The following is a 17023-nucleotide window of genomic DNA, read 5'->3' on the forward strand; positions in this document are numbered from 1 at the left end:
TGATCAACAGTGTCAAATATGGTAGCAATGTAATGCAGAATGAGTATTGAGAAACGACCTTTAGATTTGACAGTTAAGAGATCCTTGGGGATTTTGGAGAGAGCAGTTTCAGTTAAATGATAAGGTCCAAAGCCAGGTTGCAGAGGATTTAGAAGAGAGTGAGAAAGGGAAAAGTAGATACACCTTGTATTGATGGCTTAGAGAGTTTACCTGAGAAAAGGAAGAGAGATATAGGAGAATAGTGAGGTCAGTCAGATCAAGTGAGGATTTTTTAAGGATGAAGAAGTTGGGTATGTTTTTGGTCTGAGGGAAAGAGTAGCTCAGTTTTGGCTAGTGCTCTACATCAGTCTTAAGAGATGATGCTATCTCTTTTGAAACCTAGAGTAGAATTCTAGGTATGAGGCCAACAAAGAAATTTGAACACATTTTGAGTTCCTCCAAAATAATTTTATCATTTTGTTTGAAATGATGACAATGAAACCTGGTGATTTGGCCTCAAACATTTAAGAAATTGAAATTGGGAAGAGCCATTGGTACAAATCAAGTATACATAGAAATGTGTATTGAAGATGTCACAGTTTTGAAAACATTGATGAAATATTTCATAAGTTAGTTCAATGATAGGGAAGAAGGGAAGAAAGAAAGAAGGAAAAAAGGAAGGAAGAAGTGATTTGTTAAGTGCCTACTATGTGCCTGTACTAAACACTTTAAAAATATTATCTCATTGAATCCTTACAACAATCCTAAGGTTAGTTGCTATTATTATCCCATTTTACTATTGGGAAAACTGAGGCAGGCAACATTTAAGTGACCTGCTAGGGTCAATCAGTTAGTAAGTATCTGAGGCCAGATTTGAACTCAAGTCTTCCTGATTCTAGGCTCAGCACTTTATCCACTGTGCCACTTATCTGCTAGAAAGATAATAGGGAATGTTAAAGGGAAACAGGGAAAAGTTTAAAAAATATTGTTACTGAAAAAAAGGTGTTCAAGAGGACAGCAGTAACTACTGACCCATAATGCCTAGTTTCTCAATACTACAATATTCACATTGGTCTCAGATATTGATTTTCTTCTTTCCAGTGTTCTATGACTATTAAAATAATGATGTTAAAAAAGGTGGGACTTAGTTTCAGTGAGATGCTTGGGGTCATTAAAAGAACTTTGCCTTCCTCCTATTCAATTTTGGGTCCAACTTATTGCCTCTTTGCAATGTCTGTCCAAGATACAAATACTCATGGATGAGTTCTGGAGGTTCTCCAACTGTTTGGCAGAGCCTAGACAATAGGCATGCTTCATCTAATTGGTTTTTCTTTTATGGGTAGTAAGGGTTAACTCAGAAAGGTAACTATTTTACCATCCCCCTGCTCAAAAATTGTCAGTATTTCCCTTTCACCTCTAGGATAAAATGCAAAATCCTCAGCCAGTCTTATTGCACATTTCTCCGCTAGTCAAACTGACTTGCTAACTATTTATTCCCTTTAACATTCCATCTTCTGTGCATATGCTTTTGCATATGTGGTTCCTTGTGTTTGAAATATGCTCCCTCTTCACTCCTTGAAATCCATAGCTTAGATGCCATTTCCAACATGAAATGTTTTTTGATCTCCCCAGTTGTTTGTGGTCTTTCCCTTTTGAAATGGCTCTGTATTCTTTAGTATATACTATGTGTTATCTATGTATCCCCTAAGTAGAATGTAAGTTTCTTGAGGGCAGAAATTGTTTTGTTTTTCTTTGCATCCTCAGCACTTAGCATAGTACTTTGCATAGAGTAGACAGTGTTTTAGTTGAGTTGTTGAAGTGTCATAAAGTCATAAAGGATATATTTCATGAAATGTTTAATTAGAAAATGATATGGAAAACTCAAATGCAGTCTAGTGCTCACAAAGTTTAAAAGGACCTAGGAAATGGTCTCTAGAATATTGAACAGTATTATTTTAAACATGAAGATGACACTATTAAACACTAGGACAGGTGCTTTTTAAATAGGAATGGAGGCTTTGAGTTTACTCAACCAATTTTTCACCTTGTTCCCTTTAGAATCAATAAGAATGCAAGCTAAATTGAGAGTCCATTTCTGTGACCATGAAACAAAGAGTTGGCCGTTGGCCCATTTTTGGATTAGATCCATAACTTCAGCTTCTATTAACATAATATTAAGAACAGTTACACTTGTACCTCATAAAATGACCCACTCCCACAAAGCAATTTGCTTATTGCTCTAATCAGACTTGCTTTTCCACTCAGTGCCAGGTCTTCTTCACCATAGTTTTCTGTGTCTAGAGGTGTATTTTTTTCTTATAGCCATTTATTGACAGATGATCAATACATATTTGTATACTTGTTAATTATTCAAAATATAAAAGAATTTTCTGTTTGAAGCTTAAAGATGCTATAATTAGCTATTCTTTGGATGTCATGTCAGAAATGTTGGTTTGAATTTTTGGTGAGGAATTTTGTAGAAGCAGAGCAAATAAGGAGTAGGAAACCATTAATTCAACAAGCCTTTACTAAGTGCCTGTTTTGTGCCAGGGACTGTCCTAGTTGCTGGGGACACAAAGACAAAACTGAAATAGTGTGTACCCTTATATTTTATTGAAAGGAGCTTATATTTTATTGAAAGAAAGTGACATGAACACAGATTAATAGAGAACCTCGATAATTTCATGTGGATAGAAGTATATCTTTATTTATAGGGAGTTGGTAATAGCAAAAATGTTTATCCCATGCCAGCCAAAAAGACTCAGGGTTTTTAAAAGTTTATTTTTAAGAAGCACAAAGAAGCCCTTTTTCCACTAAACTTATAGAACAGAGTTGGTCAAGGTCTTCATAGGAATGTATGCTGTTTATTTTTTCTCTACTATTTGGTCTAACTCTCCTGACCTCTGTGTCCTTTCCCAGAAAAAAGCAAGATATTTCTGTTTATACTCATATGCCTATATTCATCATTCAGTCTGTGGAAAACTTCTCTTTTCTGCTGTTTTCCCCTTATATTCAGAAATTTATATTGTTTGAAAACTTAGAAAATTCCCAAATAATCCCTGTGTGTGTTTACAGATTACAGTTTTCCATATCATAACATTTTATTTTTATCTAATCCAAGAGATGTTTTATAAATTAATTTCACATTATTATTATTTATGACATATAAGTTAAAATTATTTTTTACATGTTATATAATCTATTTAGCTGTTTTTAATTTTTCACATGAAAACAGCCATTTTACAATCAGTTGGTTCTGTTTAGGCATTAGATAAATCTTCTAAAATGATATCTACAAAATATACTTTTGATTTTATTCAGTTTACCAACAAATATGAAAATTCCTACATGTAACAATCACATTTTAGATTACTTTTTAGAAAGTCATTCTTGGGCACTCATTTTATGACAGATTACCTCTTGCAGTTTATATGCATCTTTTCTCCTGCCACTATTGGTTTCCCAAATTTTTCTCCTTAGAAATGTTCCTAGTTTTTTCCTATTTTTTAAAGTGAAAGGAATGGGATTAAGCATTTATTGAGCATTTTACTGTGTGTCAGGGACTGTGCTAAGTACTTTGTAAATGTTATCTTATTTAAAATATATATGTACATATATAATTTTCAAAATTAACATATTAAAGATAGTATTGAATGTCATATAGTTAATTTTGCTTTGTAACTATTAAAATTAATATTAATTCCATTTCATAAAATATAGCTTTTTAGTTGCTCCCTCTGAGTCCCAATCAAGAATCTTTGTCTGTTCATTCACTTTTTAAAAAAATCAACTTTATGTATATATAGTATATATTCTTCTGCTCTTTGCATTATTTTGTAAAGTTCTTTCTAGATTTCTTTCTATCTCTCCTACCCATGTTTTAATTTCATTATAATATTTTGTAACATTAATATATCACAGTTTATTTAACCTGTCTCTTATTGTTGAATATTTAGGCTACTTTAGTTGTTTTTGTGTTGTTGTGTTGTTTTTTTTTTTCTTGCGATTATATATAATTTTGCTATGAACATCTTTGAAAATTCAGGCTATCCAAAAAGTTTAAAGCTATTACATTTATCTATCAATATATAATTAGATACAGATCTAATTATAGATCTGTATATTAATAGATGAATCTCTATCTACCTACCTTTTTATGTTTTTGTTTTTGATAACACTTTGAGTATATATTCTCAGCAATAGAACAGTTAGGTCAAAGGGTATAATTATTTTTGTAATTTTTACTTTGTACTGTCATACTGTTCTCCAAAACGTTTCTACAAATTTACAGTGCCATTCAATGAGTATACTAGTTTTTTCACAGCCCCTCTCATATCAGATTTCAACGTTTTTCATTTTTTCTCCTAATTTGATTGGTGTGAGCAGATTTCTCAAAGCTGTTTTATTTTGCATCTCTTTGTTAGTGAAATTGTACATTTTAAAGTCATCATATCCTGTTTATTCTATATTTTTCAAGAGAGGAACTATACCATGTGTAAATATTTTTATGTGTAAATATTTTCAGAAGCTCATTTTTTTTATTAGGGATATCTAGGATCTTTTCTCTTCTGGCTGTGGAATTTACTTGTCATTTAGTCATCTATTCATCAAATATTTAAGTCCCTAATATTTTCATATTACTGTGACTATGATTATGGCATTTACAAAAATGGAGACATGAACCTTGAATTTATGGGAGTTAGCATTCAGTTGGAGATTTTAAAAAAGCATACCCATATGAAATGGAGAATTCCAAGGTAGTAATACACACAAGTGTATACAGTGGGGATTGTACTCATAGCTGCTAAAGGTCTGTTTTTAATCATGAAAGGCTTCTTGGATAAAGTGAATCTTTTTCTCAAATAAGTTTTTATTGATGACTTCTATTTTTATTGATGACTTCTATGACATCATCATAGTTATCCCAAGTATTCCTTGCTCTCCTCCTCCCAGAGAGCCATCCCATATAACAAATGATATTTTTTTAGAGAGGAAAAAAATCAACGCAACTGATCAATACATTGAAAAAGTCTGAAAATATGTGCAATTTGAAACACCTGTGGATCTCCCACCTCCATGAAGGGGTAGGTTGGAGTGTCCTTTCCTATTTCTTCATGAGTCCTGCTTGATTTTTGTAATTTTGTTACATTCACTTTTGAATTTTTTGGTGTGTTGTTATTATTTCAATTTCCATTATTAAAGTTAACTGTGTTTATTGCTTTCTTGGCTCTATTCACTTCACTCTGCATCAGTTTGTATACATTATCTCCATGCTTTTCTGATTCATCATGCACATAATCTCTTATGGCACAGTAATAATCATTACATTCATGTACCACAGTTTGTTTAGCCATTCCGCAATTGATGGGCATTCACTTTGTTTCCAATTCTTTGCTGACACAAAATATACTGCTCTAAATATTTTGGTGTCTATGAAGACTTTTTTCTTATCAATGGCTTCCTTGGGGAAACAAGCCCAGTAATGGAGTTTCTGGTTCAATGGATATGGCCATGTTAGTCAGAATGAAGTGAATTTTAAAATGGCCTTTGAAGCAAGTATAAGATTTAGAATGGCAGAGAGAAGAATTTGCATTCTAGTCACAGTAGGCTTCAAAAGTACACAGATGTGGGAACAAACAAAGCTTAATGGAAAGGAGATCAGCTTTGTACAAGGACTGTGTTGGGAAGTAATGTGGAGGTATTTGGTAAATTATAGTTGAGAGATAGCTGCACATGATTGGAAAATTTTTGCTAGATGGCTGCTAATGTTTTAAGAACTATTTTTTGTGTTGAGAATCTCTGACTCAGAGAGAAAAATGAGAGAAAGCAGGAATGGGAGGGAGGAAAGAAGAGTCCCTGTTCTCAAGGAGCTTACATTCTAATGGCAGAAGACAGTAAACAAAAGGGAGCTGAAAAGGAGGGAGTGGTAACTTGGGGTCATTGTTTTGAAGTCCAGAATGCAGAACCAGGTGGAGAATAAAGGCAGACTGGCCTACCCTCCTAACAAAATGTAGACTCCAGGAGGAACTTACTAATGGGAGAAGAGGAGGTAAGGTGGACCTTGTGGGGGGATATTCCACGGTGAATAGGCTGGTGGAGTGATACAGCAAGTATTTGAGGTCCATGAGGCTCCAGCCACTGAAGGGGGTTCCAGGATGAGATGACTGAAGAGAAGTTTTGAAGTCTAGAGGGTTAGGAACTGGGCCAAGAAGGTAGTGAAAGTAAAATAAAGCTGGTTTCATTTAAGTTTTTGTTTTGAATAAGAAGATTTAACTTACATGATATTTTACTTAATAACAGAAACAAAGCTTTACTTAACAAATATTTAGAAAATTCCTTATTATGGGCAACTAAAGAAGAGGCCTGGGGAAGGGAAAAAGGAAGACCAGGAAGGGTGATAGCTATGGAATGAGAGAAAAACATCTTGCAGAAGATAAAAAGAGACAGCCTGGACAATGATTTAGAAATTATTTCTGAATGTCCCTTCAAATAATGCTTAAATGTCAAAACTAATTTGTCTCCTGTGTTTTAAAATACAAATATTTGCCTTTCCTTGGTGCTTAGTGTGCTAAGACCTTTAGATCATCAGCAGCATTATGTAGGTTATCATATACATGCAGAACCAAGAAATAGAGAGTGATCCAGAATAAAATCTCTAAAAAGATATCCATGATATTTATCATCATTATTTTCTGGAAAGGATATCTATTTAGAAAGTTTAATCCTATGATGATCCTATTGTGTTTATTTTTCTTGCTAACAATAATCGAACTCCAATAGCTTTCTTTAGATTTATACATTATATAATTTGTTCAGTGAATGGATAGAAACATGAAGTTAATAAATTATTCCAAATGACTCAAAGTTTTCAATTACTGTCAGGGTTGTTTTGAGCAGAAATGTTTTTCTCAGCAGAACCACAATTCACACTAACTTAATTACAGATTAAAGTCTAGTTCTCATTCCATAAGGATTTTTTTTTAGAACAGACTCTGTTCTGTCTTCAATCTTAACTGATCCTCTGTTTGCTGATATTTATTTAGTTAGCTTAGCTTATTTGAGTGCTCTAAATATACTGGACTCCCACTAGAGCCCTCATCTAGCAAATGTGATTTTATGATAACTTCCCTGGTAGTTCTAAAGTCGAAACCAAGTGATACTATCAGCGAACCTTATAAGAGCACACATTTCCCATGGATTTGGGAACTCAATTTAGATTCAGCTTTAATTATCTGTGAATTCATGCAGTCTTTATAGTGGTCTATAATGTCTTAAAGTACATAGTAAATGAACCAAAATATTTTCATTCCCTTTATGTTTACCTATAAATAATGACCTTTTTAGCTTTTTTCCTCTGTCAATTTTAAAAATCACAATTTAGAAATACTTGGAAAACAAGGAATGTGTGGATATAGTCTCAGAAATCAGCTATAAGATGAGAAAACAATACTTTCAAATGTTGAGAAATTCTAAATTTTATCTTACAAGAATTATTGGTTTTAAAAGACAACTATCGTTAATCATTGTCTGTGTTCAGGAGAAATTTTTTGTTCCAAAATGTGTAAAAATTTTTAATAAAAAGTTACATTTTATATTCAACAAATACAAAATCTCTGTAAACATACTTGAAATTGACCTTCTTGGTTATGATCATCAAACTAAAAGGGATTAATAATAAAATTGATAATCATCTACAGAAATAGCTAGGTATGGTCATAGGATCTTAGAATTTGAAGGATCCTCAGAGTACATATAGTAAAACCCATATGTGACAAAGAATTATTCTTACAGAATCCCTGGCAATTTTTTTTTGTTGTTCCAGAGGTCTGAATGAATCCTTGTCATCATTATTCCGCATTTAGAAATAAACAAGGTAATAGAGTAATTGAATATTTCTATCTGGTTATTCATCCAAATGAATAATATTTGGGTCTGCTATTTGCTTTTGGTTGGGAGTATTTTCTGTACAGATTTTACTGCCTAAAAGATAATTTTAAATGAGGTCGTTACTTCTTGCAGGGCTATGTGTACTTAGTTTTGTTGTAGAAAATGGTACTATGTTCTCCAGTGTTGTATTTGGACCTATTCTAGTCTATTAGAATGCCTACTGATTTATCTCATAGGTGTAAGATACCGCAATATGTAAAGTTCTGAACAAAATCTTTGAGTAAATGTTAAGCTGTTTCCTTCCACTATAGTGTGATTTTGAGTCTGGTGACTTTGCTCAAGAAAGTCAAATCAGAAATACAGACCATAAACAAACTTAATATCAGCTTTATTATTTTTTTTTTGCCATGAAACCCTTGATGAGATCCACGTATGTGGAGGAGTGAGGCTCTGGAATCTGGGAATGTTTTGTAGAATCTAACCTCAGCCATGAAAACAGGCCTCTGTACTTATGAAAATAATTCCAGTACATTTACATAACCCATAGAGTAAGCTTTTTTTTCCCCTTTCCTTTACCTTCTTAACCAGTTACACTTTAACCAGTTACATCTGGAAGTAGAGATAACAACGAACACCTTTCCTTCCATACTACTTATAGCCTCAGAATCTTGGAAACTGAGAAATTGAGGAAACAACCTTAACATGTATCAGAGAAGGGTACCATCATGTATTAAAGTGAAAGTTAAGAAGTCATCTTGGTTTCTGCACCTCACATAGTATTTTTATACTGCAGACAGTTGTCCAGGCAGCTAGTTGAGGCCCACTTTGAAATGTGGACTTGAGAACCTGGCAACATTTCCCATATGAGTTAGCAAGAAATATTATCTTCCAGTAATTCTATTGGATACATATTTTGTGTGTGAGCTCTTTTTTTTTGTCTATTTCCTATAATGGGCTATAATTTACTACACACACAACAAAACTCAACACTCATTTAGAGAGGCATTTACTACTAAATATAGGAAATAAAATGAATAGGAGAGATTGGTCAGTTTAAGAAACACTATATGGACCTAGAAAATAGTACAAATTGAAATGGTAGATCACTGACTTTCTGCTATTTGATATGATGTGTTGAGTTATTTCCAATTGTGTCTGACTCTTCATGACCCCATTTGGGGTTTTCTTGGCAAAGATACTGGAGTGATTTGCCATTTCCTTCTCCAGCCCATTTTACAGATGAGGAAACTGAGGCAAACAGGGTTATGTGACTTGCCCAGGGTCATATAGCTAGTAAGTGTCTGAGGCCAGATTCATCCTCCTGACTTCAGGCACAGTTCTCTCTCCACCCTGAATTTAACATGGTATTCTGCTTTAAATTTTATTAAGGACATTAGGAGAGGTAGATTAGACATTAGAGCCCAAGGTACAGTTCAGAACATTCATAAACTCTAATGAATTTATTATTTCATTTATGTGGATGTTCCCACCAACAGTACAGATTACAAACCCATCCATATCTACTTATTTGATTTTTATCCACATTCTCTCATATGTTTATCATAGGGTGTCAGCCCAATATATTAGAGGCCTCCCTCACTTTCTTTTGAAAGAAAACCCTTGCTTTCTCCACATGATGACCAGATACTATGGTGTTTCATGATTAGTAACCATACACAGCCACCAATAGAATACTGGTGTTAACAAGATGGACCTTAATTTTAGGGATAAGTTTGGACAAAATAAAAGAGCTCTTTAATTTCCCATGGTCAATCCAGCCAACACATACTTAATTCTGAATCCAATTGGTTGTACATATTCTGTGTGTGTTCATGATGATGGTGAATATCTTCTGCAAACTTATGCTTTATTTCCTATCAGATATTAAAATGGCTGGGTGTTGTAAGTTATTTGTATTTCCATGTCTTTCAACAGTTCTGCATTATTCTGAGGCATACATAGGAGAAACCTTGTTAGAAGTTTTTAAGGTAGTTTTTTGATCTACCAAAACAAGATCTTTTTCTATAGTCAACAGATAGTAAGCACAGTTGAGATCTTGTGTTCCTGTGCATCTTTCAGTCAATTGTACATTGGTAAAGCTGAGGTAAATTGTAGCATGTGTCTTGCAGAGGTCTGCTTCTTCCCTGCTAATACTGTCATCAACGATGCCTTTGGTGCATGTGTAGATTATTCTCATAAAGTTTTATATAGATGGGAAAATAGACATACAGGTCAGTTGATGATCTCTCAGTCACCTTTTTTTGGAGGGGGAGGTGTATATTAATAAGGTCTGAGATTATTTTTCCATGTCTTTGGTATTTTCATTTCTTTTAGATACTTTGTGAAGCAAGGTGATACCTTGTGAGGGTGAATCCCTTAAAAACTTTCACTTATGTTATCTGAAGAGCAGATGTCTTCTATGTACACTTGGTCTAGTGCACCTGCTTTTCTCATTTTTGTTCTCTTTAGTGCCTTTTCTACTTCCTCTGTAAGCACTTCTGGCACTGATGTTAAGAGTCCCAAGTGTTCTTTATGGTGAAAAGATTTTATTATAAAAATCTTTGGAATCTTTCCCATTTTTTCCTTTATTGGCTAGTCATTTTCATCCTTAAATGTTCTTTGCATAATTTTGCCTAGAATCCCTTGTCAACCTCTCTTTAAACGTAAGTTTTATCTCCAGTAAAAGTAAACTGGTTTGGGGTAGGTAGGTGGCGCAGTGGATAGAGCACCATCCCTGGATTCAGGAGGACCTGAGTTTAAATCTGACCTTAGACACATAACACTTACTAGCTGTGTGACCTTGGGCAAGTCACTTAACTCCATTTCCTAGGCCCCCCCCCCCAAAAAAATGTAAACTGGTTTTATTTTTCCTCCTTTCTCTGTTTCATTTTTTGTAAGACTTTAGAAATCAGTTTATACTCTATGTCTGTGCCTAGCAAGTAAGTCAAACATTTATCATAAGGCATTTTTTGGCTGTTTTGTTTCCTCGCTATGGCCATTGATTTACATTGTTTGAACTTTTGCAGAAAATTACTGTACTGGGTATCCATTATTTCTTCCATCCACATCCCATGTTCATTATTCTGTGATTTGTTTAAATAGGTCAGGATGGAGTTATTTTAATTGTATGCTATGTCTCTTTCTTGTTTTTGTTCTTTAGGCTGACTTTGTACTAATTTTCCCCCTTTTCATTTAATTTTTAAATATAAACTTAACAATGACCAACAAACACAAATATTTCAGTATACGAAGAATAGAAAAGAGGATTGTATTTGAAACTATGAACAGTTTTTCTCTAAAAACTGCATGTTAAATTTAACAGGATAGTAACAAAATTACCCTTTCTGTGTACCCGTTTTGTTTTTTTTCTTGTACTTTGAAAAGGTTCTCTCATGAATCCGTAGTCAGCTCTCTCCTTTGTTGCCAGGGATCGTAACACTCCTTGAAACTACTTCTAACCCCTGGCCTCCCTGCCTCAACTGTTATATTTCTTTCTCCCCTTTCTTCGTCCTTCTCTCCTCCTTGTCTTCTCCCTCCTCTCATCTCTCTCTTCCCCTTCCTTTCTCCCTCTCTTTTGTTCTTTCATTCTCTTGTCTTCCTAACTACCTCTTTCCCTTTCTGTTTCTCTCTGTCTCTGTATGTCTGTCTGGTTCTCTTTTCTCTCTCATTCCATCCCTCCCTTCCTCCATCCCTTTCTCCCTTCTATTGGGCAAGTAGCTTTTCTGCAAGGACATCATGGCAGAATGAGAGGTGACATGGGATGAGAAACTAAGGGATCACACTCCATATAACTGTTCCCTTCCTCAACATCTACAAAGCTTAGCTTTTTAAAGGACAACAGGTGGGTGGCCAGTCTTCAGCCAGTCAGTGCCAAGCTTACCTCCTATTTCAATCAGGGAAACTTTGCACTTCATAAAAGAGTAAAAGGGGGATATCATGTGTATTTATACTTAATTTTACATATTAACACCTTATTACCACCTTAATCTGATTCTAATTTTTTTCCTGTCATACTAAATGTGCTGGTGAGTGGAGAGAAACCATCTCCCCCCTCCCTCCTTAAGCTCCCCAAAACTCATTTATAGCAATTAATTTCATAGGAAAATTTATTTTTAATTCCAAACTTATTTGCAGATGAACTCTTGTAACATAACCCATTCATAAAACGGGGGCTGCCCATTTGTGATAAAATTAGCTATATGAGATTATGTTAGTTTTATAATCAAGTGAGCTTGACGTACTACCTTGTATAGGAGGTCTTTCTTGATCCTACCAGGTACTAGTGGGAAGGAAGGAAGGAAGAAATAAGCATTATATAGCACCTACTATGTGCCAGGTGCTGTGCTAAGCACTTTACAAATATCTTATTTGGTCCTCACCACAGCCTACTGTCAAGGTAGGCTCTTACTATCTCCATTTTACAATTGAGGAAAGTTAAGTAACTTGCCCAGGATCCCACGGGTAGTAAGTGTCTGAGGCTGGATTTGAATATGAATCTTATTGACTCCAGGCCCAGCACTCTATCTACTGCTTCACTTAGTTGATTCATTGGGATCTACTTATTCCTGTCCCTGTTCTCTCATTTTTTAGTGTTTACTTATGTTTTTTTCCGGGACCAGGAAAATGTAAGCTCCTTAAGGCAGGAGCTATTTAGATTTTTTTTGTCTTTTTACTCCCACTTCCTACCACAGGGTCTGACGTGTAGTAGGTACTTAATAAATGCTTGTTGAATTGAGGAGCCAGCAGGATATGTAACATGTTAGAGCTTATGTGTTAGTAAATGGCCCTTTATTAGTCTGAAAGAATTAATGCATCTCAAATAACAGGTATCCAATTTAATCTTACCAAAAAGTTTTACTTAGACTAGATCATGATCAGATCAGATCTATGGTCAGCAGTATAAATGTTATTATGCTGGTTGTTTCTTGTGTAGGATAACAAACTGGATCAAACCTACAATAGTCAGTTTGTGAGGGTGGGTTCATCTTAAGGGTATTTTATTTTTTCTTAGTTTTCTGATATTTAAGGAAATGTACAAATTTTGAATGAATAATAAATGAAGTAGCATTTATTAAGCACTTACTATGTGCCAATCTCTGTACTAAGTGCTAGGGATACAAATCTAAAAGATAGCTTCTACCTCAAGGAACTGAGTAGGGGTTGGAAGATTGGTTGTGGGTGTTTTCCCTTCATCCTTTGCAAACCAGTCCTATTCTTGATCTCCTAGGGCTCAGTTTGAACTAAGCAAAACTGGAATCCTATGGCAATATTATCCTTTACAGAACTGACTCTGTTTCAAGGAAAGTAGGGCAGGTAATCACAAAAACCAAACATTTGCTTGGCCCTTAATCTATTTGATATAACCAAAATGGAATTTACTGGAAAGGATTTTTGGTTGACGGATGTCACACAACTCATGTGGAAAGAGATGAGCAGTCTGTATGTCATGCCATTTCTTCTTATCATTTGTGGGCTACATCTAAGCATTTAATATTTTATAATTTATAATAGCTTTTCTTTTGAAAATATGTTTTATACGTTCCATAGATATCAATGGGACAAATGTTGCAAGACTTTGGAAAATTTCTTGGGATGTTCCTTCTCGTCTTGTTTTCCTTCACAATTGGACTGACCCAACTATATGACAAAGGTTATACAGCTCCTCAAGAACAGAAGGACTGTGCAGGAATCTTCTGTGAACAGCAAAGCAATGACACATTCCATTCGTGAGTTGTTGGCTTTTTTTTCTTTTTCTTAATCATTTACTTAATGTTTTATTTTTCCCCAGTTACATGTAAAAACAATTTTTAACATTCATTTTTAAAAATTCTGAGTTCCCAGTTCTCTCCCTCTCTCCCCTTTCCACTTCCTAAGATGGCAGGTAATTTGATAGAGGTTATATATGTGCAGTCATGCAAAACATATTTCCATATTAGTAATATTTTAAAAGAAAACACAAGCCAAAAAAAAAACCCCAAGAAAAATTTTTAAAAAAAAGTATGCTTGTATCTGCGTTCAGACTCCATCAGTTCTTTCTCTGGTGATGGACAGTATTTTTCATCATAAGTCCTTTGGAATTGTCTTGGATCATCGTATGGCTAAGTTGTTCACAGCTGATCATCGTACAACATTGCTGTTACTGTGTACACTGTGCTCCTGGTTCTACGCACTTCACTTTGTATCAGTTCATGTTAGTATTTCCAGGTTTTTCTTAGAGCATCCTGCTTATCCTTTCATATAATAGCACAATAATATTCTGTCACAATCATATGCCATGACTTGGTCAGCCATTCCCCAATTGATGGGCATCTCATCAATTTCCAATTCTTTATCACCACTAAAAGAACTGCTGTAAATATTTTTGTACATATAGGTCCTTTTACTTTTTGCTTTTTATCTCTTTAGAATACAGACATAATAGTGGTATTGCTGGGTCAAAGGGTATGTATGGTTTTATAGCCCTTTGGGCATAGTTCCACATTGTTCTACAGAGTGGTTGAATCAGTTTACTACTCTATCAGCAGTACATTAGTGTCTCAGTTTCCCCATATCCCCTCCAACATTTGTCATTTTCCTTTTCTGTCGTATTAGCCAATTTGATAGGTGAGGGGTAGTACCTTAGAGTTGTTTGAATTTTCATTCTTTAATCAGTAGTGATTTAGAGCAGTTTTTCATATGATTATAGATAACTTTGATTACTTCATCTGAAAACTGCCTATTCATATCCATTGACTATCAATTAGGGAATGGCTCTTATTTTTATAAATTTGACAAAGTTCTCTATATATTTAAGAAAGGAGGCCTTTATCAGAGAAACTTCCTGTAAATTTTTTTCACAGTTATGATTACTAATTATATTTCCCTTCATTCTGTTTTCCCCATTTATCCTACTCTCTCTCCTTCACCCTGTTCCTCCTCAAAAGTATTTTGCTTTTGTCAACCACCTGCCCCAATATGCCTTCCCTGCTATCATTTCCTTTCCCCTTTTTTTATCCCCTTCCTTTCTTACTTTACTGTAGTATAAGATAGATTTCTATACCCTACTGAGTGTGTATGATATTCTTTCTTTGAGTCAATTCTGATGAGAGTAAGGTTCAAGTACTCCCTCCCACCTCCCCCACCTTTCTCTCTACTGTAAAGCTCTGTTGTGCCTCTTTTATGTGGGATAATTTACCCCATTCTCCCTTTCCTTTTCCCCTTCTCCCAGTGCATTCCTCTTTCTTAGCCTTTAATTTAATTTAATTTTTTAAGAGATCATCCCATCATATTCAGTCTCATACCTATACCCTCTATCTGTGTATACTCTTTCTTACTGCCCAAATAATGATAAAGTTCTTAGGAATTACAAATATCATCTTCTCATGTAGGAATGTGAAGAGTTTAACCTTATTGACTTCCTTATGATTTCTCTTTCCTGCTTACCTTTTTATGCTTTTCTTGAGACTTTTATTTGAAAGTCAGATTTTCTATTCAGCTCTGGTCTTTTCATTGGGTCTACTTGAAATTCCACTGTTTCATTGAATGTCTGTTTTTTCCCCTGAAGCATTATACTCAGTTTTTCTGGTTAGATGATTCTTGGTTATAATCCTAGCTCCTTTGCTCTCTGGAATATCTTATTCCAAGTTCTCTGGTCTTTTAATATAGAGGCTGCTAAATCTTGCGTTATCCTCACTGTGGCTCCATGATATTTGAATTGTTTCTTTCTGGCTGCTTGTAATATTTTCTCCTTGAGCTGGGAGCTCTGGAATTTAGTTATAATATTCCTGGGAGTTTTCATCTTGGGATTCAGGAGGTGATTGGTGGATTCTTTGAATTTCTGTTTTACCCCCTGATTCTAGAGTATCAGGGAAGTTTTCCTTGATAATTTATTGAAAGATATTTAGATTCTTATTTTGAACGTGGCTTTAGGGTAGTCCAGTAATTCTTAAATTATCTCTACTTGATCTATTTACCATATCAGTAGTTATTATTGAATCATATTATTCAATGAGATATTTCACATTTTCTTCTTTTTTTCATATTTTGATTTTGTTTTATTGTTTCTTGGTGTCTCATGGAGTCATTAGCTTCCACTTGTTCAATTCTAATTTTTAAGAAATTATTTTCTTTATTGAGCTTTTGATCTTCCTTTTCCATTTGGCCAATTTTGCTTTTTAAGGCATTCTTCTCTTCGTTAGATTTTTGTGCCTCTTTTACCATTTGGCCTATTCTGTTTTTAAGGTGTTATTTTCTTCAGTATTTTTTATGCCTCCTTTACCAAGCTGTTGACTCTTTTTTCATGATTATCTTGTATCACTTTCATTTCCTTTCCCAATTTTTCCTCTGCCTCTCTTATTTGATTTTTAAAATCCTTTTTGAGCTCTTCTTGGAATTCTTTTTGGGCCTGAGACCAAATTCACATTTTTCTTTGAGGCTCTTTGGATATGGCGGTTTTGACTTTATTGTCTTCTTCTGAGTTTGTGTTTTGAGCTTCCCTGTCACCATAGTAACTTTCTGTAGTCACAATCTTTTTGTTTGTTTGTTTGCTTGCTCATTTTCCTATCCTATTTCTTGACTCTTAGCTTTATATTAAAGTTGGGCTTTGCTCTTGGGATGGAGGAGGTACTATCCTAAGCTTCAGGTTTTTTGTGCTGCTGTTTTCAGAGCTAATTCTGAGGATTTGTAAGCTTTTGGTTCTTCCAAGGTGGTATGATCTAAGGAGAGATATATTTACTACTCTCCTAGTCTGTGCTCTGGTCTGTGAGTAGCCACAAGTACTCTTTTCTGCCCAGGGAGTCTGTGACCAGCTCCCTGCCTCTCTGTGGCCACAGGCTCTGGTGCTCCTTCTTGCCGAGGATTGAGACCCAGGGCTGTGACCCAGATCTGAGTGTGGGTAATATAACAGAGTCCTGTGCTCAGTGCCAGCAAAAAGACCCTTGTAATCTCCTTCTGATGAGTCGTCCGGCCCCCCTTAGTGTCTGTGGGCTGAGAGGTCTAGAAAATGCTGCTGCATATTCAGTCATCCCCAAGGCCTCCTGTTGGTTTCCTGTGGCGTGGCCTGATCTGGACTATGCTCCATTCTCACCCTGGTGAGCTAGACCTTTTCTGCTGAACTCCTAAATTGTCTTGGGATGGAAAATTGTTTCACTCTATCCTTTTGTGGATTCTGCTACTCCAG

At 35.0% G+C, this 17023-nt stretch overlaps 1 protein-coding gene across 1 annotated transcript in view; it reads left to right on the top strand.

Annotated features, from left to right (window-relative positions):
* TRPC1 (transient receptor potential cation channel subfamily C member 1) overlaps positions 1-17023 on the top strand; it is a 76972-nt gene that overhangs the window by 55565 nt on the left and 4384 nt on the right. The window contains exon 10 of the mRNA XM_027876007.1: positions 13414-13592. Within this exon, the coding sequence (XP_027731808.1) occupies positions 13414-13592 (179 nt within the window). The remainder of the gene's footprint in view (positions 1-13413; positions 13593-17023) is intronic.

The sequence above is a fragment of the Vombatus ursinus genome, unplaced genomic scaffold (genome assembly GCF_900497805.2).
Source record: "Vombatus ursinus unplaced genomic scaffold, bare-nosed wombat genome assembly UNPS02014810.1, whole genome shotgun sequence".
NCBI lineage: Eukaryota > Metazoa > Chordata > Mammalia > Diprotodontia > Vombatidae > Vombatus > Vombatus ursinus.